Raw genomic sequence first — 27,656 nt, forward strand, 5'->3', positions numbered from 1 at the left:
ATGCCTCTGTTAAAAAGAAAAGCCTTCGAGAAATCGACGGTGTCGGAGTATTTGCGGGACGACGATGAGGTGTTCCACTGCGAGATCACCGACGAAATATTCAAGGATTATGAGTGAGTAATTTGAGAAACATAATTTTCGCGCATTTTACCATTTACTTAATCAGAATGTGAGCTAAGAGGACGAGTGACATTGATTCCGTGCGGCAGGCTGTGCAATAACGCGAGCGTGACAAAACGTTTTACAATTTTATCGGCGCGCGTCGTTTTGTCGCGATGTTTATTCAACTTTTTGCGTTTATTTTCGCAGAGAGTATTGCGAAAGAATCATACTGGTCAATTCGATGGTGTGGACGTGTGAGATGACCGGGAAGAATAACCTGACGTATGCGGAAGCCTTGGAGAGTGAAAAGGCTGCCCGGAGGTCCTTAAAGGATTTTCCTATGGAACTCCGAATACCAATCCTATACCTGGCTACAAAGACCAAAAGGTGTTCGTTTGCTGAGATGTCAGAGGACATATTTAATTTCGTCAGGGAAAGGTTCTTCGTGGGTGAGACAGTTGAAGCTTGTCTCGAAGGTGATATTTGGCGAGAGGCCCATCTACTCTCCGTCACAGCACAGAAACAGCATCCAGACAGGTGCGTCTTATTCCTGCATTTGATACATAATTAAAAAAATTATTCGTAACAAATTTAAATAAATAATACTGAGGTAACTATTGAAGTTGATATTCTTATCTCATTAAAACATTGTTATTAAAACATTTGATAAGTGGTAGAAGTAAGGTAACCAAGTCACATAAATATGTTCAATAATGGTTTTCTACACATAAAAGCAGGATAATTTATTTGAAACATTTTATCAAATTGTTTCCAATTATTAACATTAAATTAGTCATTATTATAATTAATATTCATGTTGACTATCATTTTTTTCATTATCTTATTAGTACTCTACATATTAAAGTTAAAAATGTTTAATATAGTTTACTTACTTATTTATTTGTCTTTCTTTTCTGTGCTAAAATACATTTTTTTAGTTGAATCTTATACTTTTTTCTCTGATTTGATTCTAATAGCTAAAAATTCTAATTTGATTTTAAATAAAATAACAGGAAATTATAAAAAGTGCAAATATACCGATCACACTACCTCTAAGATATCTATATAGATCATCTCTCAAAATTGATATTTCTATGCATTTGATATTGTTATGTTCTACGGAAAAAAAAAACCACATATATATATATATAAATAATGTGTACTGCAGTTTTTGTGTTGTTTTGAGTCTTCCCACCGTGCCCCAGAGACCCAGAGAGCATGTTAAGCCGTCGGTCCCGGTTGTTATCATGTACACCTGATAGCGATTGTTACTCATAGTAGGGAATTAATTCCCCAAAACGCATTGGAGCAGCGTGGTAGATTAAGCTCTGATCCTTCTCCTAGATGGGGAAAGAGGCCTATGTCCAGCAATGGAATATTACAGGCTGAAGCATAATGTCTACAAATTCGTATTTCAATCAACCGTTACACCTGAAACAGACATTAATTTATCAACCTTAGACTGACTAACAACAGACTGTGTGCATCCTACATATTATTATTAAAATAGTTATTCATTACCACACTTCCCTTTTTTTATTTTTGTATAAATGTAACATTGTAAAAATATCCATAAAAAAAAACGAGACTTCTAGCAAGCCGCCTAGCAGGCATAATTCCTTTAGTTTTAAATACATTTACATTATTTCAAGTTTATGTTTTTGTTGACTAGCCTGTAGGCGCATTTTGTAGTGACCTTGCTTTTTTCCGGGGTGCGGGGTCGATTTCCGCCTGAGTCACTTACATCACATTAAACCTGTAAAACTATCAGTGTTCTGCTATATTATGCGTGTATTATACATATAAACCTTCCTCTGAAACCACTTTATTTACTAAAGAAAACCGCATCAAAATCCGTTGCGTAGTTTTAAAGATCTAAGCATACAGACAGTGGGTAGCGACTTTGTTTTATACTATGTAACTAGCTTCCCGTCCCGGCTTCGCACGGGCGCCTCGAACAAACATTTTCAAACCCCCATTTTTTATAAATAACTTATTTCCTTTTCGTTTCGAAATCGCTTGTTTCGCTGTTCAATTCGAACTAACTCTGGCGGCCGATACTGGGCTCATATATTCAGAGAACTAGGCTCTAGAATATTCGAGAAAGTTTGAGAATAGTTTTTTCTCACACCTTCTAGAATGTTCTCGACATTATCGTCCGCCGTAACAATAGGTTCTACAGCTGTAGCATACGTAGTAAAAGCGCGAAATTTAAAAAGTTAAATTTTAAAATGTTTTCAGAACTAATTTGAACAACTAAAATTATGTCGCTTTAACTCTAAAATGTAAGTTAGCTACTGCTGTATAAATACATAAAATTTAATAACTTTGTTATAGTAACAAATGTAATTTAAGACTATTGATATTGGAATTTTAAATTACGCGCCATTAGTACACATGCTGCAATTGCTCGCAGCGCATTTTGAAATGCAACCCAAATAATCTTTGTTCTGAATGAAGTTCTGATACTCGACAACAGATGGCGCCACTACACTTAATTTCCAAGTTGAAGGGTTGGAAAGGCCCTTATATCTTTAAAAACACGCCCTTTAGGTGAAAACGGGAACTTTCTTGTTCGAGGGAGGATAAAAGGCTATCACACTATATAAGTCCCTTTATCTTGCCGGGACTCCTTTTTAAGTATTAACGGCACGCACATTTTATCAACTTATTTTTATTATATATAATGATATGATAATGATTTTTACATAAAATGTTACGTCCTGCAGGAAGTGCATTGTACAAAAAAAACCCTCTATACATTATAATAAAGTAGCTTTACCAATACCCAGCTCTATTCAGTAATTTATACAATTTGAATGTAGAATTACAATTGTATGTTGTAATTATCATTTTTGCTTTAATGTATTAAATCGCATTTAAAACAAATGCCACTAAAAAGTAATTAAATAATTAAAATGCAGGGTAATTTTATGTTACACTATCCGCCCTGACGAACTTCGAACCGTCTTATTTTTTTCTTGAATATAATAATTATATATATCGAAATATAATTGTATTTGCAGGCAAACGAAACAAAAAACCGCCTTCAATTATATCGACAAGTAATACAACGTAGGTAGACAGAAATTAGTCAAGTAAATACGCATTATCAAAGATTACTCCAAAAGTTGTTATCAGATCTCGATGAAATTTAAATGTGACCACATGATAAACATCGGCTTTCGATTAAATTAAAAATAATTAAAAATCGGTACACCCAGTAAAAAGTTATGCGCATTTTCGAGTTTCCCTCCTTTTCTCTGGGATCCCATCATCAGATCCTGGTTTCCTTATCATGGTACCACATCAGGGATATCTGCTTTCCAACAAAAAATGAATTATCAAAATCGGTTCATAAACGCCAAAGTTATCCCCGAACATACATAAAAAAAATATATACGGTCGAATTGAGTAATCTCCTTCTTTTTTTGAAGTCGGTTAAAAATATAGCCTATCTTTCGAGATGGATCAAACTGCACACGTTGTGTAAATTTGATTAAAATAGCTTAAGTAGTTTAGGGAGTACATCGTGGACAAACGACATGACGCGTAATTTATATATATTAAGATTATAACATTTTACATTAAAACTAGGTGACCCCGCAAACTTTGTTTTGCCATATATATTACTAACCCCCTTAATCCCCCCTCCTACAACTTAGGGGTATGAAAAATAGATGTTCGATTCTCAGACCTACCCGATATGCACACAAAAACAAAATTTCATGAGAATCGGTCAAGCCGTTTCGGAGGAGTCAAACACTGCAACATGAGAATTTTATATATTAGATGTAGCATACAGTTTTTTATGTGTGTGTATGTATATGTATGTTTACATATGTATATGTAGTTTCATGCCTGCAGGTATGTCTATTTATGTGTATGTATATGTGTTTACATTTATTATTTTAAAGTACACCTCCTCACTGCTTTATTTTTTTTCATGTCCTTTTTGTGACTATTGTTGACTATTTTTTTAAATTCTTTTTATCTTTCTGTCTTATTACAATATCAATGTTTATCTTCTTAATATAATATAACATATGTTTTCTCATTTTTACAGTAAAAGTATGCTGCCAGCATCGGCATATTGTTACGAAGTAGAACAATTCGATGACGATCCAGCCACTGCAGGGCAGATAGGCACAGCGCCATATGACAGAGTCCGTCGTCGTAAAGGAATATATACTAGGGATAAGAATCGATTGTTTCTTAAGCAGTTTGTAGCACCAGGAAACATAATTGGTATTAAGGTAACTATGTCTTGTCAATATTTTAAAAATAAAAGTAGTGTGTAGTATGTGTCAGCTGTCAGCAACGCATGGCTGGAGTTTACACCTTCAGATCACCAAAAGACTTACTAGTCTAAGAAAAATATTAATACTATATATCAAATGGTAAATAAACGAATCAAATAACGCCAAATATCGGCGTTATCAGAAATCGTCGTTATGCCATTGATAAGAACCCTATTGAGTTCCGATAGATGGCGTAACGAGAAACGTAACAGTCATTCGTTCAGTAGGTTTTACTCCTCATATTTTTTTTCATACCGGGGGCCTTATATGAGAATCGATTCTTAAGGAGCGTAAAGTCCAAAAAAAAACCTACCTTAATTACCTTTCTCTAACTTTGTCACAGGCGGTCGTTTTTGAGAGTCCATCCTTACCTAGTGCGACATATTTTACAATTTTACACCTCGATATTATTAAATTTAAACAACTTACAATGAATTTTAATTTCAAGGATCTATTGTTTGAAATTTATGGATCTACTATCCAATTACAATTAGAGGAGTCATTTTTATTAATATTTTATGTGACGTTTTTATACTTACAGCAATCGGCGATAGAAAAATACAACATAGCCAAAGTGAACTTCGACCAGATATTCACAGGGAGTCCCCCAGACTTCCCGTCGTCAAAGAAACTCATGAAAACCAGCATGTCGCCTCCTTCATCTTCAAAAGTGCCAGGCAAACTTGGTTCGCCTTCTAAATTTAATAAATCATTTAAAAAACCTAGTTCAGATAAGAAAGGTAGACAAGAATCTATGGACAAGTTTTTGAAGAAAACGGACAAATCAGAAGGTATTTAATATAATTTACAGTGTTGTAATATAAATAAAAAGTATTACATTTTTGACAAATCCATCCAACTTACAGTTTCCTAGAATTTTTTTTTTTTGCATCACCTTGATGTTTTATAAACTACACAAATTTTATACCATCTTGGTTGTATTGACTGTCAGAAGTGCAATTCGCGAATGCACAATCTTTGTTGGGCATTATAATTTATTTTTTCAATACTATTTATTCGTTTTAATAATTTTGTTACTGTCAATATAGAAATCAAAACATATGTACGCCTTACTATATGCTACCTCAGGTGAATCTTATTTATCTCCAGAGGAATTAGACTAATCAATGAAACATTGTTTTCTTACAATTTCTACAGTAAAACCAAAACCTCCAATGGATCCAGAAGCAAGAAAGAATGCTCAGGATTTGGCAGAGAAGATGAGAAGGGCGGAAGACCAGATGCGTCAGCGCAAGGAAGAAGAGAAGGCAAAGAAAAAGGAAAAGAATGCCAGACTTATGGCATATATGAAAGAATGGCAGAAGGTCAAGGATGATCAAGAATTAGAAGATCACAAGGTATATAAAAATTGATGACTTAAATACAGACATTAAATTTGTTCTCATCCATTTTTTATAACTAAATCTATTTAGTTTTATCAATTTTATTTTTTATTATTTTTATTTAAAATCCTTTCTTTACATAAAATCACTTTATAACATAAAGTCGTCGTCGTTCCGTGCGTCTGAAAACAACTGAACATATATACAGTTTATACAAAAAGAAAGTGAATTTGTGTGTGAATATATACAGTTTATACAAAAAGAAAGTGAAAAGTGTTATTTCATTTCATAGGCGTACAAAAAAGTCTGCCAAAACTCCTTTGTGGTCTCATTATTATGGTATTATTTTATTTAATCATCAGTTACATTGTAGTAAATATTTATCAATGCTTTTCTTCACAGATTATACCAAAAGGCACACCAGTAGAAGTAGAAGGGATTCCTCATAAGCATTTTGGTGATTTCCTCTCAGTACTGGAGTTTGTACACAATTTCTCCGAGTTGCTGAAAGTGAAAGATGTCTTTCACAATGAGCTGGACTTGGAAACCTTTAGGAAATCATTGACGTCCAAAGAACACGCGTGGATGTTTAGTGAACTCGTACAAATGTTTCTTTCGACAATATTTTCCCTGCAAGAAGATGAGGCAGAGGAATACAATGAAAGCAAAGGAATCCAGGAGTCTACTGGTTTGTTAATATTATATTTGTGCTAAAAAATTGACATATTATGTATAAAATTTACTAATTGATATTAATACATGAATATTAATTTACTATGTAGGCATACGCATATAATGGGTATAAAATGCCAGTTTTAACTGTTCACTTTTGTTCTAGACAATCAGAAATAGCAACATAGATTTCGCATTATTTTACGCATGGATTTCCTCAAAATCACACCATAGTTGTATTTTACAGAGGTGGTTCAAACAGACAGCGTAGACACAATGCGGGCGATCGAGCTTGCCACAAAAGCGGGCAAATGGACACAGACGTACCTGGGAACTCCGCTCAGTAAACTGACCCTGGACCCCACCACCGTCAGCGAGGTGCTACGGTAATATACTTCGGTCTATCATCGATAGTTTCCCAGTAAACTGTAGGCTAATTTTAGATATAGCTGACTGCTGAGATGTATGAACTTGTATGCAGCGTTTTTGAATAAGTCGTAGCTACTTTAAATTATCACAAAGTCAGTAGAAGCAGTAGAACGAATACGTTTGTCGTTGCAGACTCCACTTGCTGTCGTCGGGCGGCGCGGCGGGCTCGCGTTGCGCGGCGTGGCGCCACCACCAGCGCGGCGGCTACAGCAGCGCCGACGACCCCGCGCTGCGCCTGCGCACCACGCGGCCCACCGCGCTGCGGCGCCTGCGGGAGAGACACCTCGCTGACCTGCCGCTGGGTGAGCTACACTCTAGTTATGTAGTCCGAGCCGAGGCGTGGCGCCACCACCAGCGCGGCGGCTACAGCAGCGCCGACGACCCCGCGCTGCGCCTGCGCACCACGCGGCCCACCGCGCTGCGGCGCCTGCGGGAGAGACACCTCGCTGACCTGCCGCTGGGTGAGCTACACTCTAGTTATGTAGTCCGAGCCGAGGCGTGGCGCCACCACCAGCGCGGCGGCTACAGCAGCGCCGACGACCCCGCGCTGCGCCTGCGCACCACGCGGCCCACCGCGCTGCGGCGCCTGCGGGAGAGACACCTCGCTGACCTGCCGCTGGGTGAGCTACACTCTAGTTATGTAGTCCGAGCCGAGGCGTGGCGCCACCACCAGCGCGGCGGCTACAGCAGCGCCGACGACCCCGCGCTGCGCCTGCGCACCACGCGGCCCACCGCGCTGCGGCGCCTGCGGGAGAGACACCTCGCTGACCTGCCGCTGGGTGAGCTACACTCTAGTTATGTAGTCCGAGCCGAGGCGTGGCGCCACCACCAGCGCGGCGGCTACAGCAGCGCCGACGACCCCGCGCTGCGCCTGCGCACCACGCGGCCCACCGCGCTGCGGCGCCTGCGGGAGAGACACCTCGCTGACCTGCCGCTGGGTGAGCTACACTCTAGTTATGTAGTCCGAGCCGAGGCGTGGCGCCACCACCAGCGCGGCGGCTACAGCAGCGCCGACGACCCCGCGCTGCGCCTGCGCACCACGCGGCCCACCGCGCTGCGGCGCCTGCGGGAGAGACACCTCGCTGACCTGCCGCTGGGTGAGCTACACTCTAGTTATGTAGTCCGAGCCGAGGCGTGGCGCCACCACCAGCGCGGCGGCTACAGCAACGCCGACGACCCCGCGCTGCGCCTGCGCACCACGCGGCCCACCGCGCTGCGGCGCCTGCGGGAGAGACACCTCGCTGACCTGCCGCTGGGTGAGCTACACTCTAGTTATGTAGTCCGAGCCGAGGCGTGGCGCCACCACCAGCGCGGCGGCTACAGCAGCGCCGACGACCCCGCGCTGCGCCTGCGCACCACGCGGCCCACCGCGCTGCGGCGCCTGCGGGAGAGACACCTCGCTGACCTGCCGCTGGGTGAGCTACACTCTAGTTATGTAGTCCGAGCCGAGGCGTGGCGCCACCACCAGCGCGGCGGCTACAGCAGCGCCGACGACCCCGCGCTGCGCCTGCGCACCACGCGGCCCACCGCGCTGCGGCGCCTGCGGGAGAGACACCTCGCTGACCTGCCGCTGGGTGAGCTACACTCTAGTTATGTAGTCCGAGCCGAGGCGTGGCGCCACCACCAGCGCGGCGTTCTGATTCGATAGTCACTAATAGAAAACCAAATCCTGAGTCAGTCAGCGTGTCGGAAATCAATACCAGACAAATATTTGTTATGTGCAGCGATCGAAACTGACCGCCAAGAGATCTTCCAGCATCCTCAGCCACTTCACTAACGTCATAATTTAATTGAAATACTAATTAGTAAATATCATAATTTCAGATGACAAGTTCGAGATCTTACAGTGCCTTATGAACCAAATAATGAGCTACGCAACAGTCCGCGACCAGATTGAAGAGAAGTTAGAAGAGTACAAAAACTTGAAACACGCGTTGCGGACGTTACAGGTGAACGAAAAATTTGTACATTAATAAAATCAACTTTCAATGGATATATTCATCTCTATCTTTATTATATATGAACTATTAAATATTATATACTAAAACACTAATAAACGTTCAAATGTAAAGTAAATAGCCTATTTCGGCATATTTGTATATATAATTAAATTGTAGGTGTTTGTAATTATAAATAAAATTATATATTTATAGATAAATGAACGCAAACGTGAGCCACAACTAGCGGCCGCACGTCTTGAGCTCAAGAAGGAAACAGCACAAAAGAAGGAGGAGCTCAAGTTAACTGGTGATAAAGCGAAGGCAGCCGACGAAGAGTTAAAAGAGGCCATAGAGAAATTGAATAAGGAAAGTGAACTCAAGAGAGTGGAGTATGAGAAGAAGTTGAAAGAGATGCAAGCTCAGCTCTTCGACTATACGACATATGTTGGTAAGTGGAAAATAGTTTATATGTTGAATAGAAGTTAAACGTAACGATTATAATGGACTTTTGACGTTTATTGTTTATAGTTTCTAAAAAAACTTATAAAAAAATAAAAAAAACGAGTGTGCCACACTACTGAAGTAAAACTTACGAAACGTAACTCTCTTTCTATCTTCACTAACTTCTCTATCTAATCACACTTTTCGTAACGCTCACGTCACACATTTACCAGCTCCCCAAGTCAAGTGTGCATAAAAAAGTTTTACTTCAAAAGTTCTTAGATATTTTGTAAATAATCATTCAGCTGTTTCAAATATAAGTCAGAGGCACATAGTATGCCTTATCTAAAAAAAATATATGTATATATCGACGCTTGAAAGGCAATAATTACTAAGCGACATGTTGGCAACTTTACACTATAGGATTTCAAAGTTTTTTTTTTTTTTGAAAAAAAAATTTATCAAAAATCGCCTATTAGTCTATTTATTTAAATGCAGTATTAAATATCAGCTTACAAAGCTTTCAAAGCTTCGTAAGCTGATATTTAGGGATTATTAATTTTCCCAATATTTTAAGAAATAGTGTCAATATCGCCCAAAATGTCGCTTGGTAATTGCCTTTCAAGCATCGATATAATCTTTGGACAATGTAAATTGACAAGTGAATGTCCCCCGCAGGCACCGACCGAGCGTTCCGGCGCTACTGGCTGACCAGGCGCGTGGCCGGCCTGTTCGTGGAGGCGGGCGCGGAGGCGCGCGGCCCGTGCCGCCACAAGCCGCTGCCGCCGCCGCCCGCGCCGCGCGACGACGTCGTGGCCTACGTCACCGAGCTGTTCCACGAGCGGGACAAGGAGAGGCAGAAGGAACAGGGTGAGTTAGTTTTTTTTTTATTATGCTATGGGCTTACTCTTGACCTCAGTCTAGCTCTAGAGCACAGACGAGGTCGAAGATGGAGCGAGTTCGCCCAGAAGAAGCCTGTTCACTCGCGCTTTAAACATGTTCGGGTTATATGAACTCGGAAATGCAGACGCCGGCAGGGAATTCCATTCCTTGCCTGTGCGCATTAAAAAAGATGATTCGAAGCGCTTTGTACGTATGAAAGGTATATCAATTAGGTAGGGATGAAAGCCTGCGGTACGTCTGTAAGTCCGATGGAAGAAAGGAGATAGGGGTTTGAGCTCGTGCAGCTCCAGGGCACACTCCCCAAAGTACAACCTGTAAAAGACCGTTAGACTGGCAACCTTTCTTCGGTGAGCCAGAGTGTGAAGAGATTTCACCAAACTGGCATTACCGATTAGCCGCTTGGCTCTGCGTTCCACTGAGTCTAGTGTGGCGAGTTGATATTTAGCTGAGCCATCCCACAAGTGACTACAAGTAGTATAGTATGTAATATTCTGATATGAGACAGCAAGAGTTTGCGTCATGATTAAGAAGCTCTGTTTGTATTGTATACAACACGACAAGCGTCAGCTTTCGATTATTAGAATCATCAAAATCGGTTCACTAAGTAAGAAGTTATGAAACAAAAAACATAAAACAAAACGCAGTCAAATTGAGAACCTAATTTTTTAAAGTATAATTTTAAAAAAAATTGTGTAGATATTTATTTATTTATAAAGCCAAGGGGAGGTAGGGGTTCAAATTTTTTTTTTTTTTAATATTTCTGATTTATGGACGACCCCTAATTGTTTACAATTTGTCTAGACACCAAACTTTATAATCCTCCTTTTGTAATTTCAGCTGGTAGCGACAAAGAAAACGAATCAGCTGCAAACTCACGCGGTAGCTCTCCGAAGAAGCCTCTTGCCAATTTGAATGGATTAAGTCACAAGCTAAACGGTTCAGATGCAGTCACGCAGCACTGTCGCGACTTACTTGTTTGCACTGGCAATATTGAAACGTGCTATGTGCATGGAAAGGTTGGTATGAATTATATACAACGTTATTAAACTGGCGTCCTTCCGTTTACCACCATATACAGATGCATGGAGGCACACCATGGCCAAAATTATACATGAAAAAATTAAGCAGTAGTAACTAACTCATTAGTACGTTATTTTAAAATCGATAAATAAATAAAAAATAATAAAAAATGGGAAAATTGGCTACAAATAACCGATTTAATTGCAAAACTCGGGTACGCACGACGGTAATTTCATAAATAATAATTATTTTATTATTTTCATATAAGCGTTAGGGCAAATGAGTTGCATTTTTAGAATATAATATTGATTCTGACGCAGCAGTTAAATGGACGGACGCTAGTTTAATAGCACGTATAAATTAATAAAGATTGTATGTAATACAAGGTTAAATGTAATAATAGTTTATATGTTATTGAAGTTAAACATAGTGATTATAATGAACTTTTGACGATTACTGATTATAGTTTCGACCCAGTTGATGAAATTTTTAGGTTAAATGTAATAATATGTTTTATCTACACTAATGTTGTAACATTCTACTTATGTTTTCAATACTTGACTTATAATTACTACTGTTATAGCGCAGACAACAAAACACTCAATTTAAGCAATTTCACATGATGGTATAATATCCACATCGATATCGTAAAATCTCAATAAAACATCGCGCGCATGCGCGCAGCTGCGCTCTCATTGGTTAGATTTTAATGGCGGCAAAATCACTGTGACAATACACGTACGCGTGAATTTAAGTTAATAAATTAAAAGTTAAAAATGGATAGCGACGATGATATTTGTACGCCTCCGGATATTCTAGAATTGGCAACAAAATTAACTCACAATCTTTTGCCAGAAAAATCTAGAAAATTATATGAAAAAGAATATAATAACTTATTCCGACTCCGTCTACGAGCTCTACTGCTTGCCCCGCGACCGCTACAGCTGCTGGATCAATAATTAACATTAACTTTCAAAATTGTACCATCCAAAATTTGAACAATTGTTATAAATAAACTATTGTCAGCTTTTACTCTTGTTGTTTGATTAATTGCATTAGTGAAGATAAAGTAGTGTATGCAACTGCATATAACACGGGTATTAAAACACTCGTTACTATTATGAAACTCGCTGCGCTCGTTTCATAAACTCACACTCGTGTTTTAATACCCTTCATTATATGACAGTTGCATAAACTACTATAATATAATTGTACGTTTTATATAAATTTGACGACTTTACATAAATAATTTCTTGTTAAATACTCTATTATTGAGATTCTGTTTGCAGTCTACTCTATATTTTTAGAAAGGGTAGCATAGGGTTTTTGTATCCCATAATTCTTAGTAAGAGCTGTCTATGTATGTATACATACAAGTAATTTTTTTTTTTCTTTAAGTTTATAATACTTAAATATTTTTTTTTTGTTTTATTTCTTACAAACTTATCAACGTATCCAGGGCGACTACAGACCGCAATGGTGGGTGTACAACACAGAAGAACAAATACAAGCGCTCATAGAGTCACTAAACAAACGCGGAGTGAGAGAGAGTGATCTACGGCAGACACTGGAGTTTGACCGCACGAACATTGTCGACTATGTTAAGAAGTGTCCCATACATTTACTCACACCAAACAGTCAAGCGGTAAGTGCTAGTTTTATTTCATTTTGAATGTAATCGTCAAACGCAGTATATCGGGAAACTCTTAAACGTATCTCTGCTTAATACTTTCCAAAATGATGTCAAAATAAAAGACAGGCCTGCTTTAGATAGGTTAGGTTTTTTTATAACCCTTCAATTATCGTTTATCTTTGTGGCAGTAAATGATCTTTTTACCCGACTGCCAAGGAAGGGTTATGTTTTTCGCACGTATCTTGTATGTATGTATGTTTGTATGTAATATTCTTTACTACCTCATATTTCCAGAACCACTGAACGGATTTACATAATTGAGGTATCGTTAGGTTCGTCTTAGCTGTCCAAGTGTTCTTAGATAGGTGACATTAAAAAAAATCAAACATGGCGGCTGCGCGAAGCCATTGTAGTTAGTGAAAAAAAAATTTTTTTCTCGAATACTACAATATGGGTATCAAATTGAAAGGCACAATACAAGGATTTTAAAAAGGTATATCATGATTATTTGTATAGTTGTTGTTGTTTTAAAATTTATCCCCAATAGGGAAAGGCAAAGGACTATAATCAATACAGACTAGTTTGAATTTGTAAGTTTCGTTCTGATAAATCAAAAGGCCGGAGCCGAGTCTGAAGTAACTTTATTTTTCTTCTGATTCGATGACTGGTAAAGTAAAGCCGAAGATTTCATATTTTCGTCTACTCTTCTTTGTCTATAATTTTTTTTTTATTTATATATTTTTGGGATATTCTGAGAAATATTTTTTTTATGTTATAGTCTAGTTCAATTGTTATCAATAGAAGTTTTTAAATAGTTTAATTATGATATATGATATGGATAGTTAATAAGTCTGTTTTCAAAAAAGGTTTTTTAACTACCAAACGACTTTTCACGACTCGGAGCAGCGGTCACAGCACTGCCCGTTGTTTGGCGGTCGTGGGTTCGATCCCCGCTCACGACAGACATTGTATTAGCCATATAGATGTCTATCGTGGTATATGCGTTTGAGCTTGTGTATTATGTCTTTCGGGACCACCGACACAGGAAAAAATCCTACTTTGGTAAAATAATCACATTTCGTATTGCAGCCACAACATGTTCCATCATTACGACAGAAGAAAATACAGCCATCACTACTCGTGTCCCCCGACTGTTCACTCTCTGAAGCACTGGAACTATCGCTTCGAGATCACATTCTGGAACTTGAAGAGAAAATATTCCATGGTTGTCTCGGTTCCTTGAAAGTTAAGGTAAATTGTTGTTTGAGTAAGACTTAGGGGAGCGATTATTTTCTGTAAATTATTTTCTTAACGCATGCTTGCTTGTGGAGTAAGTACAGAGTTACGAAAAGTGTGATCGGGTGAGGCGAACGGAAGTCGAGAGGGAGATATGAGTTACATGGAGCTAAAGAAGTTCTACTTCAGTCGTGTGGTCTAAAGTACACTTGTTTTTATTTTTGCATGTCGTCTCTTGGTGATAAAATAATGAAATATTAAAAAAAAAAAAATGCATCTGATCGCTTTGAAGTTAAGCATAGTTACTTTTACTGAAAAGTAAATACTTGCGAAGAATAGACAATGCGAATTCTATTCAGAATTAATTTTCCATATACCATCAAATATATCCTCCAATGTTAATGTCGTCCATGACAGGCTATTAAAGAGCTAGGCATTTCTGTAGAAATCAAATCAAAATCAATAATAAATTTATATAATAATAGGCTTCAAAAGCACCTTTAAATCATTTTAAAAAATCAAATTTTTAAGTGATTATTTATATTTAAAAGTGAAGCTATCGCCGATTTGGAATGTAGATTAGGCAAGAAACTGTGTTTTAGTACAAAATTAGTAATACCTCTCAAACTACCTACCATCCAATATAGAAAAGAAAAACAGCAAACAGCCTCTAAAACCTAGCATTCTATTCTACGTGAATTTGACGACTCAATATATGATGAAATCTCAAGTTTTGATTTTGCACTTGTAATTGGTTTCAGGACCGTGAGGCGTGGCGAGGTACCATCATGCTCCGGGGCTACGACAAACAGGCCGACTACCTGAGCTGGGGGCCCGGCAAGCAGTTCCGCGACGACTACCACCAGCCGGATGGACACCTCAAACTACCCCCAAGTAAGTCATTGACATATTTTTTTACGGAATGGATAACCAGTCAATAATAAGATTTTATAAGACTCGATTTTGTTGTAATTCAATTTATGAGTTAAAGGCAACTTCATTTATAATTTGTTTGTGATAGACCTTGTCAATAAAATATTGTTTTTGTTGGTTTTGAGATTGCTGCATTTACTCACAAGAAAACTAATTAGAGCTTAGTAAACGTCCTTCACCTTTATACCCTATTCACATATTTTATGTAATATTGTTATTTCCTGTTTCCAGACTTGGATCAGTCTGAGTTGGACTCGATAGCCGAGAATAAATATCGCGATCCTGGTCACTGGCTCGAGACGCCGAAGGTTAACGGTATTAAGTCGGAACCCGAAGAGGACCCCGGGGCGAAGCCCGAAGTAGTGCGTGGGCTCGCGTGCGCGCTGCTGCAGGTTGCACAATCAATACACCAGAAATACCTCAAGAGACCACTAGGTGAGTAGATAATTTAGTTTTCTTTTTTTTTTTATATATAATCCCTAATAAACATTTTTAATCTAATTGCGACGACGCGTTGGCGCAATGGTCACAGTACTGGTTTGTGGCTGTTCTGCTGGTGGTTACGGTTTCGATTCCCGCACATGGCAAACATTTGTATTGGCCATACAGGTGTTTTCCGTGGTCTGGGCGTTTGCGCTCGTGTATTGTGAGTGTTTCGAGGCCCCCCGACACAGGAGTTAATCCTAGTGGAGGCTGGTTAGTGTGAGACGCAAATATTGAGAGCTACATTGTGTATGAGCACAGTGGTACGGCGTGTCCCCAGGGCTGGACGAGAAGGAGCGCAAGGAGCGCGAGGCGCGCAACCGGCCGCTGGAGCTGGAGGCGCTGGAGCGCTGGGAGCAGTCGCTGCTGGAGAGCCGCAGCTTCGCGGCGCTGGCGCTGCACCTGCTGGCGCTGGACGGCAGCGTGGCGTGGGCCGCCAGCGTGCTGCACGCCTGCTGCCGCGCCTGCCGCCGCCGCGCCGACCCGCGCAGCATGCTGCTGTGCGACGGCTGCAACAAGGGCCACCACCTCTACTGCCTCAAGCCCAAGCTGGCGGTCAGTGCGCCCTGTGTATACTATCTCAGCTGCTCGCCCTCTTATATGTTCCTCAAGCTGAGAAGCTAAACGCACTCTTGTTTTCTTAGTTATTATTTATAATATGTTATAAATACAAAAATATAAGGTGTATTAAAAAATATTTTTTTTGTCTCCCATGCATTCAGTTGAGATTACAAAGAAAGGTAATATAAAGAAATTATCAGTTTATCTGCAAGTCAATGTTTATTTTGACTACTGTACTTTGATATAACACAAAAATTGTAAAAGACAAATTTGTGTTATTATTTGCCTAGATTAATTGCCTAGATTAAGCGATTTTATTATGAACTAATATTTAATACGAATATATTTCTTATTTAACAGAAAGTGCCAGAAGGCGACTGGTTCTGTGATCAATGTAAACCGAAGGAGAAGACACCGAGAAAACGGAGAAAACTTTACACAGAGGAAAATGAGGATGATGTGTTAGATGACAGGTAATCTACAGTATTAATAATCGTGTTAATTATATAGTTTTACTACTTCATTGCTGTGTGGCTACGGCACTAAAGAATTTAGCCACCCCCTCTCTTCCCGTGGGTGTCGTAAGAGGCGACTAAGGGATAACAAGGTTCCACAACCACCTTGGAACTTAAAAACCGGCCGATGGCGGGATAACCATCCAACTGCTGGCTTTGAAATACACAGGCCGAAGACGGGCAGCAGCGTCTTCGGTGCGACAAAGCCAGTACTGCGGTCACCAACCCGCCTGCCCAGCGTGGTGACTATGGGCAAAACACATGAGTTCACGTTATTGTTGGCGTAAACTTGTGGAGGCCTATGTCCAGCAGTGGACTGTATAGGCTGTAATGATGACTACTTCATTACGCTGTATACTTTATGTGACTATATTTATTGTACTTAAATAATCGTGACATAATGTTGTCTATGCGTTTTCATACTCTTCGACTAAACGCCTTAATACTTCACTATGCCTTGTGCAGTCTTCTATTAGGCCCTTTGGACCTCGACTATGCCTTGTGCGGTCCCCTGCTTAGCGCTTTCATGCTCCTCGACTACATTCTTCGCGCTCTTATACTAAGTTTTGATACACTTCTATTATAAGCTTAGTGCTCATATTTGTTTGTTTTTTAAATATAGAAACATTTTCAAATTTGTCTAGCCTGTTGGCGTACTTTATAGTGACCCTGCTTTCTGCTCCGGGGGTTGTGGGTTCGATTCCCACCCCGAGTCTGGGTGAAATATATATATTTATTTATATTTGTATTATTTATAAGTATATTTGTCGAAAAAAAAAATGTAACTATATTTTTCGGCTGTTACTAATAAACACAAGTATTAAGCTGCTTACTTTAGGAACAGACGACGGTGTGTGTATTTTATTATTATTATTATTTAATTGTAATCTCATATATATATCGTGAAAATAAGAACAAATATTTTTTTATACAATTGGGTCGCAAAACAAGCGTTACCTGATAGTAAGCTATTACCGTAGTTTATAAATGTTTGCAACACCAAAAGTATTCTAAACGCGTTGCCGCCTCTACTCTCAATTTCCTCACGAGCGCTCTGATCATGTCACTCACTACAGGAACACAACAGTGCTTAAAAGCAATATTATTTGTGATCTTTTGTAAAGTCAAGGCGCTGCCCCAGTCGGGCCGCTCTATATTTTGAAAAGGCAAGTTCCTGCCGTGTCCTATCTGAGATAAGAACATAAGCATCATTTAACTTCAATTGAGCACCTGCTGTACTGTTCTGTGTCTATGGTACTAAAGAATATAGCCACCCCCTCTTCCCGTGGGTGTCGTAAGAGGGGACTATGGGATAACATAGTTTCACTACCACCTTGGAATTTATAAAGTTGATCGATAGCGGGATAACCATCTAACTAACACAGGTCGAAGACGGGCAGCAGCGTCTTCGGTGCGACAAAGCTAGCCCTGCGGTCACCGACCCGTCTGCTCAGCGTGGTGACTATGGGCAAAACACATAAGTTCACGTTATTTTTGGCGTAAACTTGTGGAGGCCTATGTCCAGCAGTGGAGTGTATAGGCTGTAATGGTGATGATGATGATGATCAGACTAACGTGCAGTCGCGTGTGCAGCTCGGAGGAGGCCGGCGCGCCGCTGGGCGCGGTGTGCGGAGCGTGCGGCAGCGGCGGGCGGCTGGCGGCGGCGTGCGTCCGCTGCGGCGCGCGCCTGCACGCCGAGTGCGCCGCGCCCGCCGCGCGCGCGCGCCGCTGCCTGTGCCCCGCCTGCGCCGCGCCCCGAGGTGAGCGCGCACTCTGTTTGTTTACTGTCCACTGGGCGTGCGGCGCGCGCCTGCACGCCGAGTGCGCCGCGCCCGCCGCGCGCGCGCGCCGCTGCCTGTGCCCCGCCTGCGCCGCGCCCCGAGGTGAGCGCGCACTCTGTTTGTTTACTGTCCACTGGGCGTGCGGCGCGCGCCTGCACGCCGAGTGCGCCGCGCCCGCCGCGCGCGCGCGCCGCTGCCTGTGCCCCGCCTGCGCCGCGCCCCGAGGTGAGCGCGCACTCTGTTTGTTTACTGTCCACTGGGCGTGCGGCGCGCGCCTGCACGCCGAGTGCGCCGCGCCCGCCGCGCGCGCGCGCCGCTGCCTGTGCCCCGCCTGCGCCGCGCCCCGAGGTGAGCGCGCACTCTGTTTGTTTACTGTCCACTGGGCGTGCGGCGCGCGCCTGCACGCCGAGTGCGCCGCGCCCGCCGCGCGCGCGCGCCGCTGCCTGTGCCCCGCCTGCGCCGCGCCCCGAGGTGAGCGCGCACTCTGTTTGTTTACTGTCCACTGGGCGTGCGGCGCGCGCCTGCACGCCGAGTGCGCCGCGCCCGCCGCGCGCGCGCGCCGCTGCCTGTGCCCCGCCTGCGCCGCGCCCCGAGGTGAGCGCGCACTCTGTTTGTTTACTGTCCACTGGGCGTGCGGCGCGCGCCTGCACGCCGAGTGCGCCGCGCCCGCCGCGCGCGCGCGCCGCTGCCTGTGCCCCGCCTGCGCCGCGCCCCGAGGTGAGCGCGCACTCTGTTTGTTTACTGTCCACTGGGCGTGCGGCGCGCGCCTGCACGCCGAGTGCGCCGCGCCCGCCGCGCGCGCGCGCCGCTGCCTGTGCCCCGCCTGCGCCGCGCCCCGAGGTGAGCGCGCACTCTGTTTGTTTACTGTCCACTGGGCGTGCGGCGCGCGCCTGCACGCCGAGTGCGCCGCGCCCGCCGCGCGCGCGCGCCGCTGCCTGTGCCCCGCCTGCGCCGCGCCCCGAGGTGAGCGCGCACTCTGTTTGTTTACTGTCCACTGGGCGTGCGGCGCGCGCCTGCACGCCGAGTGCGCCGCGCCCGCCGCGCGCGCGCGCCGCTGCCTGTGCCCCGCCTGCGCCGCGCCCCGAGGTGAGCGCGCACTCTGTTTGTTTACTGTCCACTGGGCGTGCGGCGCGCGCCTGCACGCCGAGTGCGCCGCGCCCGCCGCGCGCGCGCGCCGCTGCCTGTGCCCCGCCTGCGCCGCGCCCCGAGGTGAGCGCGCACTCTGTTTGTTTACTGTCCACTGGGCGTGCGGCGCGCGCCTGCACGCCGAGTGCGCCGCGCCCGCCGCGCGCGCGCGCCGCTGCCTGTGCCCCGCCTGCGCCGCGCCCCGAGGTGAGCGCGCACTCTGTTTGTTTACTGTCCACTGGGCGTGCGGCGCGCGCCTGCACGCCGAGTGCGCCGCGCCCGCCGCGCGCGCGCGCCGCTGCCTGTGCCCCGCCTGCGCCGCGCCCCGAGGTGAGCGCGCACTCTGTTTGTTTACTGTCCACTGGGCGTGCGGCGCGCGCCTGCACGCCGAGTGCGCCGCGCCCGCCGCGCGCGCGCGCCGCTGCCTGTGCCCCGCCTGCGCCGCGCCCCGAGGTGAGCGCGCACTCTGTTTGTTTACTGTCCACTGGGCGTGCGGCGCGCGCCTGCACGCCGAGTGCGCCGCGCCCGCCGCGCGCGCGCGCCGCTGCCTGTGCCCCGCCTGCGCCGCGCCCCGAGGTGAGCGCGCACTCTGTTTGTTTACTGTCCACTGGGCGTGCGGCGCGCGCCTGCACGCCGAGTGCGCCGCGCCCGCCGCGCGCGCGCGCCGCTGCCTGTGCCCCGCCTGCGCCGCGCCCCGAGGTGAGCGCGCACTCTGTTTGTTTACTGTCCACTGGGCGTGCGGCGCGCGCCTGCACGCCGAGTGCGCCGCGCCCGCCGCGCGCGCGCGCCGCTGCCTGTGCCCCGCCTGCGCCGCGCCCCGAGGTGAGCGCGCACTCTGTTTGTTTACTGTCCACTGGGCGTGCGGCGCGCGCCTGCACGCCGAGTGCGCCGCGCCCGCCGCGCGCGCGCGCCGCTGCCTGTGCCCCGCCTGCGCCGCGCCCCGAGGTGAGCGCGCACTCTGTTTGTTTACTGTCCACTGGGCGTGCGGCGCGCGCCTGCACGCCGAGTGCGCCGCGCCCGCCGCGCGCGCGCGCCGCTGCCTGTGCCCCGCCTGCGCCGCGCCCCGAGGTGAGCGCGCACTCTGTTTGTTTACTGTCCACTGGGCGTGCGGCGCGCGCCTGCACGCCGAGTGCGCCGCGCCCGCCGCGCGCGCGCGCCGCTGCCTGTGCCCCGCCTGCGCCGCGCCCCGAGGTGAGCGCGCACTCTGTTTGTTTACTGTCCACTGGGCGTGCGGCGCGCGCCTGCACGCCGAGTGCGCCGCGCCCGCCGCGCGCGCGCGCCGCTGCCTGTGCCCCGCCTGCGCCGCGCCCCGAGGTGAGCGCGCACTCTGTTTGTTTACTGTCCACTGGGCGTGCGGCGCGCGCCTGCACGCCGAGTGCGCCGCGCCCGCCGCGCGCGCGCGCCGCTGCCTGTGCCCCGCCTGCGCCGCGCCCCGAGGTGAGCGCGCACTCTGTTTGTTTACTGTCCACTGGGCGTGCGGCGCGCGCCTGCACGCCGAGTGCGCCGCGCCCGCCGCGCGCGCGCGCCGCTGCCTGTGCCCCGCCTGCGCCGCGCCCCGAGGTGAGCGCGCACTCTGTTTGTTTACTGTCCACTGGGCGTGCGGCGCGCGCCTGCACGCCGAGTGCGCCGCGCCCGCCGCGCGCGCGCGCCGCTGCCTGTGCCCCGCCTGCGCCGCGCCCCGAGGTGAGCGCGCACTCTGTTTGTTTACTGTCCACTGGGCGTGCGGCGCGCGCCTGCACGCCGAGTGCGCCGCGCCCGCCGCGCGCGCGCGCCGCTGCCTGTGCCCCGCCTGCGCCGCGCCCCGAGGTGAGCGCGCACTCTGTTTGTTTACTGTCCACTGGGCGTGCGGCGCGCGCCTGCACGCCGAGTGCGCCGCGCCCGCCGCGCGCGCGCGCCGCTGCCTGTGCCCCGCCTGCGCCGCGCCCCGAGGTGAGCGCGCACTCTGTTTGTTTACTGTCCACTGGGCGTGCGGCGCGCGCCTGCACGCCGAGTGCGCCGCGCCCGCCGCGCGCGCGCGCCGCTGCCTGTGCCCCGCCTGCGCCGCGCCCCGAGGTGAGCGCGCACTCTGTTTGTTTACTGTCCACTGGGCGTGCGGCGCGCGCCTGCACGCCGAGTGCGCCGCGCCCGCCGCGCGCGCGCGCCGCTGCCTGTGCCCCGCCTGCGCCGCGCCCCGAGGTGAGCGCGCACTCTGTTTGTTTATCATCGCAGGGGAACCCAAACCCCTGCGGAAGCCTTCAGCCCCTTTAAGGGTCCCAGATCTGCAGGCAACGGGATCCCTCCAGCGACCGGCTGGCCTCGGCGAAAAGGCCAGACTTCTCTTCCACGGGGACTATCCGACTCACCTATGAACGATCCCGACGACGCCGTGTCTAACAGGACCGGGTTCCCATCCCGGCCCAACACGAGCACAGGGGCGTTACTGGAGGCGCATTAAGTAGCGTGTCCTACGCACCCCCGTTCGTCGCCGTGTCGTCGAAGTGACTGGACTGGACTAACCCAGCAGTGCCGGGCGCCCCGTGAGCGCTTGTGTGCCTGTGATGGGTAGGGTTGCCAGGTGGCCGGAAAATCCGGAATTATCCCGGAATTACGTGTCTTGTCCCATATCCAAGAATTATAGTCGATTAACCCAAATTTCAAATACTACTAGTTTTATAGCAATTTACAATAAATATTATCAATTTTCGTATATTTTTCATCCGACCGAATACGTAATCCTCGAACTGTCCCGGAAATGACATGCTTGAATCTGGCAACCCTAGTGGTGAGTAATGTGACCAGAACTCTCGGAGAGGGTCAGGAGTAGTTTCTAGTGTTGCAAGCGTCCGTTAACTATAGTAATCGCTGAACATCAAATGAGCGGTTCGCTTGTTTTCCCCGCTAAACTTCCAGTTTGCTACGCTCGCTCGTGTGTCCACTTCCAAATACACCAATAAATTTTTACGCTTAAGATTTTTTATCACAGTATGTAATTCATACTTAAATTCGAAATTTATTACACTAGCTAGTAAGTAGTGTGTGTGAAAGAAAAAGTAAATTGAGAGAGAAAGAGATAGATAGATATGAAAGAGAGAGACAGATAAATATCTAACGTGGTTGGTTGCGCAAGATCGCCGGCGCTGCGCCACGGCGGCGCGGTCCCACATCCAGCGGTACGCCCGCGCTCAAGCCCGCGCCGACTCCTCGGGTTCGTGGCCCTTTACTATATCCGCTGTTTGGACTCGCTCTCATCCTTTGTGGCTTCTGTGGGGCTGGTACTCTGGGGATACTCCGCTTATATTGTTAAACGATCGATTTCATTCAGACTTAAACACCGTTCAGATAAATTCTTCACATGCATTCTATTTCTAAAAAGTTGAAAAACACTTAATTCGAAAAAAGGTCGATTTCGTTCAGAATTAACTCTAAAAAGTACATTTAACTTCTGAAATAAGCAAACTTGAAGAAAATTAATAAAAAATCTTGTTTTGAAGCTCGTTTGTAGTATTTTTTTCATTATTTTCTACCATCCTCGCTTTTACCGACATTGACTAAAGATATGTTTATTAGATATGTTTTATAGCCTATTAAAACCAGGCTTTAAATATGCGGTTTCATTGAATCGGCTTATTACTTATTTTGTTTAAAAATAGTAGCGCTGACTCATTACCAAGTACCAACCTTAAAGAATGGCCTCTCGTTTTACATTTAACGCTGAGCTTGCGTCTTTTTTTTCTTTGATTTCATTTTGCTAACAGCATGTACTCTGTACATTATCATTACTTGCCAAAAATTTCATACAAAGCTCTCATATCGAATTCAATCGTATCGTCAATTCATTGTAACATTCGCATATTATAAGTTCTGTTAATTTTCTTAATTTACGTTACATGCTTGATTTAATGCTTCGTTTAAAATGGGTCCTATTTTGGTTTTCTTCGATCAATTTCATCTTTATTCTCATCGCTTGGTTTTTTTTTTTTTTTTTTTTGCTGGCGTCGATAGTCTTCGGTAATATAGGTGTTGATAAGTTAAGCGGTGATGTTAAGGATATCGTACAAAGGGGGAATTTCACTAATTGCTGATAAGTCTTAATTAGTTAACCAAAAGATAAAAGTTACTCGTATGTTTTTATGTTTCTATTTGTAAAACCATAAATTGTATCAGCAGTCTCTGAAATTGCTCCAAAGTATTATGCATATACTCACGGGCGTACCCAGTATTTTGTAAAACAAATATATGGAAAAGTTGATAAGTAGAAAATTAAATTATTTTTATTTGCTGGAACTTTTCACTTACTTTCACTATCTACACTACTCCAGTAATAGCTTCTGGAGGTTTTGTCTAAATCTATATAAAATTTCCTTATTACTAAAATATCAATTATTGGCTTTGGGTCAGGGTATTCAGGAAATGCCCTATCGTGGGTACGCCCATACATATTACATTGACTTACTACAACTTTTAAATGTATCATTGTGGGCTAAAAGTCTCTTCTAAAGAAGATAAAGATAAACAATTTACCTCTTGTTCTTTTGCAAAGTATACATTTGGCCCAAAATATTTCCCAAATTTGGTGATTTTTCTATATGTCTGACCATTTATTTTGAAAATATTTTAGTTAGTAAATTAAAGAAACATCATCTCGGATTTGAACTCGCGACAAATCTATCTCTCCTATCGCTCCTGTAAATACATAACTATATTAATTTCAATATATTTTAAGATATTTATTTCATAAAATACGTTCATACACAAAATAGAAAGAGAAAACATTCCCAGCCCCTCCCCTTTGACGTAACAAAATGTGTCACAGATTATAAATATATTGATGCTAAGGAAACATGAAGTTCATTAATTTCAATCCTTTTGTCTTATAAGAAAACAAAGGTGTTGAGCTTTTGTGACATTATATTCACAAGCGAACAAAGATATTGTGACGCTTTGTGACAAGAAAGAAAAAGAATAATAACAATAATAATCTTTATTGTACGCCATTAAAAATTGTAACAATCGTTGAAAGGAAACACAAATCTCAAGAATTATCATTATCAGCATATCAAAGATTGTCAAATGACGTTTATGAGACTATTTTATGAATCGTGTAGAAATGTAAAGGAAATAACGTTCATTCATAATAATAATTTCAAATTATTATAAAATAACTTATCCCTTTCTAACGCTCAAACTTGGTGAATGTTAGAAAGAGACAAATATAGAAAAGGAACGGCTTACAGTGCACGTCGGAGCTTCATGCTCGAATCTATATTAATACATATTTTATTGTTTTTTTTTTTATATAAACAGATTCCGAAGATAGCGAGTACAACACAGCGCTCGTGAAATTAAAGACTCGTAAGAATAGAGCCAGTGATGAAAGCGCGTCGGGCTCCAAGAGAGGGCGCAAGTGAGTTGACATTGATATTAATAATATTGTATATGTACGTACTATGTTTATGTATGTATTTTATTAAAACTGAAGTCATCATACTGTAAAAGACACATACATATGTTTAAGTTATATAACAGTACATTTATATTGTATTTCAGACCAAAAGAACACGTAAACGGCACTTCGAGTAAAAAAGCAAAAGATCTAACAAACGGTGTACATGGTAAGTGTAATATTATACATTTATAATTTTATGTCGGTCAAATTCTTCAATATCTTTTTAATAGTTTTGTTTTAAGAACAACATCGGAACTTACTTAAATACCAAGTGATATGTATTAACAAATGCACGTTAAAAATGTTTGAATTGAAAACTGTATATAAAATACAGATATTAATGATTATTATGTCGTTAACAGAAGAACGAGCGAGTAAGAAACGCAGTCGGGAGGCTCTAGAGCGAGCGCGCCTGGAACCAGAGACGCTAGCGACGTTACTGCGCGATGCGATGAAGCACAGAGACAGCTGGCCCTTCCACGACCCCGTCTCCACTGAGGAGGTTCGCACGCGCACGCCGCACATACGTACACACACTAATGCGCGTTCGCACATTGTGCACACGTTCACTCGCACTACACACAAACGAATACGCACACGCACTCCACGCCTACATACATACATACTAGTGTGCGCTCGCACATTGCGCACATGGTCAACGAACACGCACACTCGCTTACATGAACTTGCGTTCACAGAGGTAGGGCACAGCAGGAATTTCCTGCTCAAAATATGGAGCAGCCCGACTGGGGTAGTACCTCGACCTTACAGAAGATCACAGCTAAATAATACTGTTTTCAAGCAGTATTGTATTCCTGTTGGTGAGTAAGGTGACCAGAGCTCCTGGGGGGTTGGGGATTGGGTCGGCAACGCGCTTGCGATGCTTCTGATGTTGCAGGTGTCTATAAGCTACGGTAATCGCTTACCATCAGGTGAGCCGTACGCTTGTTTGCCGACCTAGTGACATAAAATAAAAAAACACGTACACGCACACAAACACATACATGTGTACATCTCATAATTACGCACTCACACGTGTACGCTCACCTGAATAGCGTCAATCAGCCAGTACATGATTATTGTATTAAAAATTTTATAATTGAATTTAGGTACCAGACTACCTCGACATCATAGAAACGCCGATGGACTTCACGACGATCAAGAGTAAGTTAGACGACGGCGACTACGAGACAAATGAACAGATGATAGCGGACATCGCGCTCATGCTGACCAACTGCTACACCTACAACGAGGAGACTCACCCCGTCGCTAAGTTTGTACCATTTATTGTCTATACATAGAATTAAATTGCGACTTGAGATCAAAACATGAGAGATAATGAGTAAAAATGTATTTTGAGAATCTATAAGAGAGTATAATGACTAAAAAGTTTTTTTTTAGAATTTTCGATTAGATGCGATAGACTGCGGTAGTTGGGGTTTTGAAGGTCTCAAATCTAATGTAGATTGCGATTTGTTACCCTCTAAAGAAATGTAGCAAAATCGTAACATTATCCTTATTTTTACCGCTGTCAAAAATCACCACCATGTACTTCAATGTTATTTTGTTGTCAGGGATTTGGCAACACAAACCCTTATATAGCCTATTAAAGGAATTGTTTTGAGCGAGAATCAAATCTGCGCTAGCTAAAGAATCAGTTGCTGGAAATCAAATAGTGATTTATTATTTCATAATTAATATTTCAGAGCTGGAATAAGACTGGAGAAGTTCATCAACAAGAGATGTTCAGAACTAAACCTACCAACACTCCCCAACACCAGTGCAGACGATGACGACAACGTCGCTCCAAAGGCCAAGAGACAGAAGCTAAACTGATGTACGGCCACCCCAACCCATCTCAGCGACTACTTGCTCTACTGAAAGTATAATACATGTATGTACCAATGTATAGTCAACAGGAATAGTGATATAAAAAAAGACAAGCTGAATACACTAAGTACATAATAACTTTGCTTTTGGTTGTCACGGCAGTTACAGATAAACGACCTCCTAATAGATTTAAAGGCTCAACAAATTCTGCCCCTTGTTTATTTTTCTACAGAAATATTCACTATTGTACTTTCATATATGCAATTAATTATTTTAAATACTCTGGCTAAGAGCCATGTATTCAAAATCCCATAGGTCAATAAATGACTTAAAATATGCAAAACAACAGATAAAACAAAATAGGACATTGAAAGCTTTAGTATATTTCCATGTTTCGTTTTTCAAGTAGTTAAGATTACTACTGCTGCTAGTCTGAATGAGTAGTCTATAAAACAATATCAAAATAGCATTATTCAAATAAGTTTTAAAAGCACCTTCGAATTGTTATGAACCACCGATTCAGAATGTATTCTGCAGAGAAGAATCAGAAAGAAAATCCACAATTACTCCTTAAAAAAAAAAAAACTGAGTTTTAATACAAAATTGGTGGTTTCTTGCACTTGCACAACATTTGCAAACGAGCCATAAGATTTGCTTTTTAATATAGAGGTTTTGTATAATGCAGGTCAATGGAGCAAGTGTCGCTGGGTATAGAGTGGTAGTTAGTCGGGCTTTAAACACTACCATAGACTATAGATGTAGTATTATTGTGATCTATGATACCATAGAGAATGTATAAACGCTCATGTTGATTTTGTAAAAAAAAAAAAATAGGTTAGTTTGTTTTTAATTGGTAAATTGCTAGCGATATTACGAGTCCTGTATATGTGAACAAAGTAGAATACAAGATTAGGTTAAAATTTAAATTAATAATTAAAATTAAGGGTATTAGTAATGAGATAATATTGACGATAAGATGGCTC

General features: G+C 44.1%; 1 protein-coding gene across 1 annotated transcript; it reads left to right on the plus strand.

Moving 5' to 3' along the window:
• On the plus strand, positions 1-27,013 carry LOC123662220 (bromodomain adjacent to zinc finger domain protein 1A-like). Its single transcript, XM_045597095.1, is given in 24 exon segments — positions 1-113; positions 310-639; positions 4,169-4,358; positions 4,945-5,194; positions 5,562-5,761; positions 6,149-6,434; positions 6,666-6,804; positions 6,980-7,149; positions 8,672-8,796; positions 9,001-9,235; positions 9,907-10,098; positions 10,969-11,147; positions 12,611-12,796; positions 13,874-14,035; positions 14,782-14,914; positions 15,185-15,388; positions 15,717-15,991; positions 16,358-16,470; positions 18,106-18,272; positions 24,702-24,801; positions 24,945-25,015; positions 25,209-25,345; positions 25,953-26,116; positions 26,550-27,013. Coding segments are annotated over 24 exon segments (4,251 nt in total). The 3' UTR covers positions 26,680-27,013.
• Positions 27,014-27,656: the final 643 nt, after the last annotated feature.

The sequence above is a fragment of the Melitaea cinxia genome, chromosome 18 (genome assembly GCF_905220565.1).
Source record: "Melitaea cinxia chromosome 18, ilMelCinx1.1, whole genome shotgun sequence".
NCBI lineage: Eukaryota > Metazoa > Arthropoda > Insecta > Lepidoptera > Nymphalidae > Melitaea > Melitaea cinxia.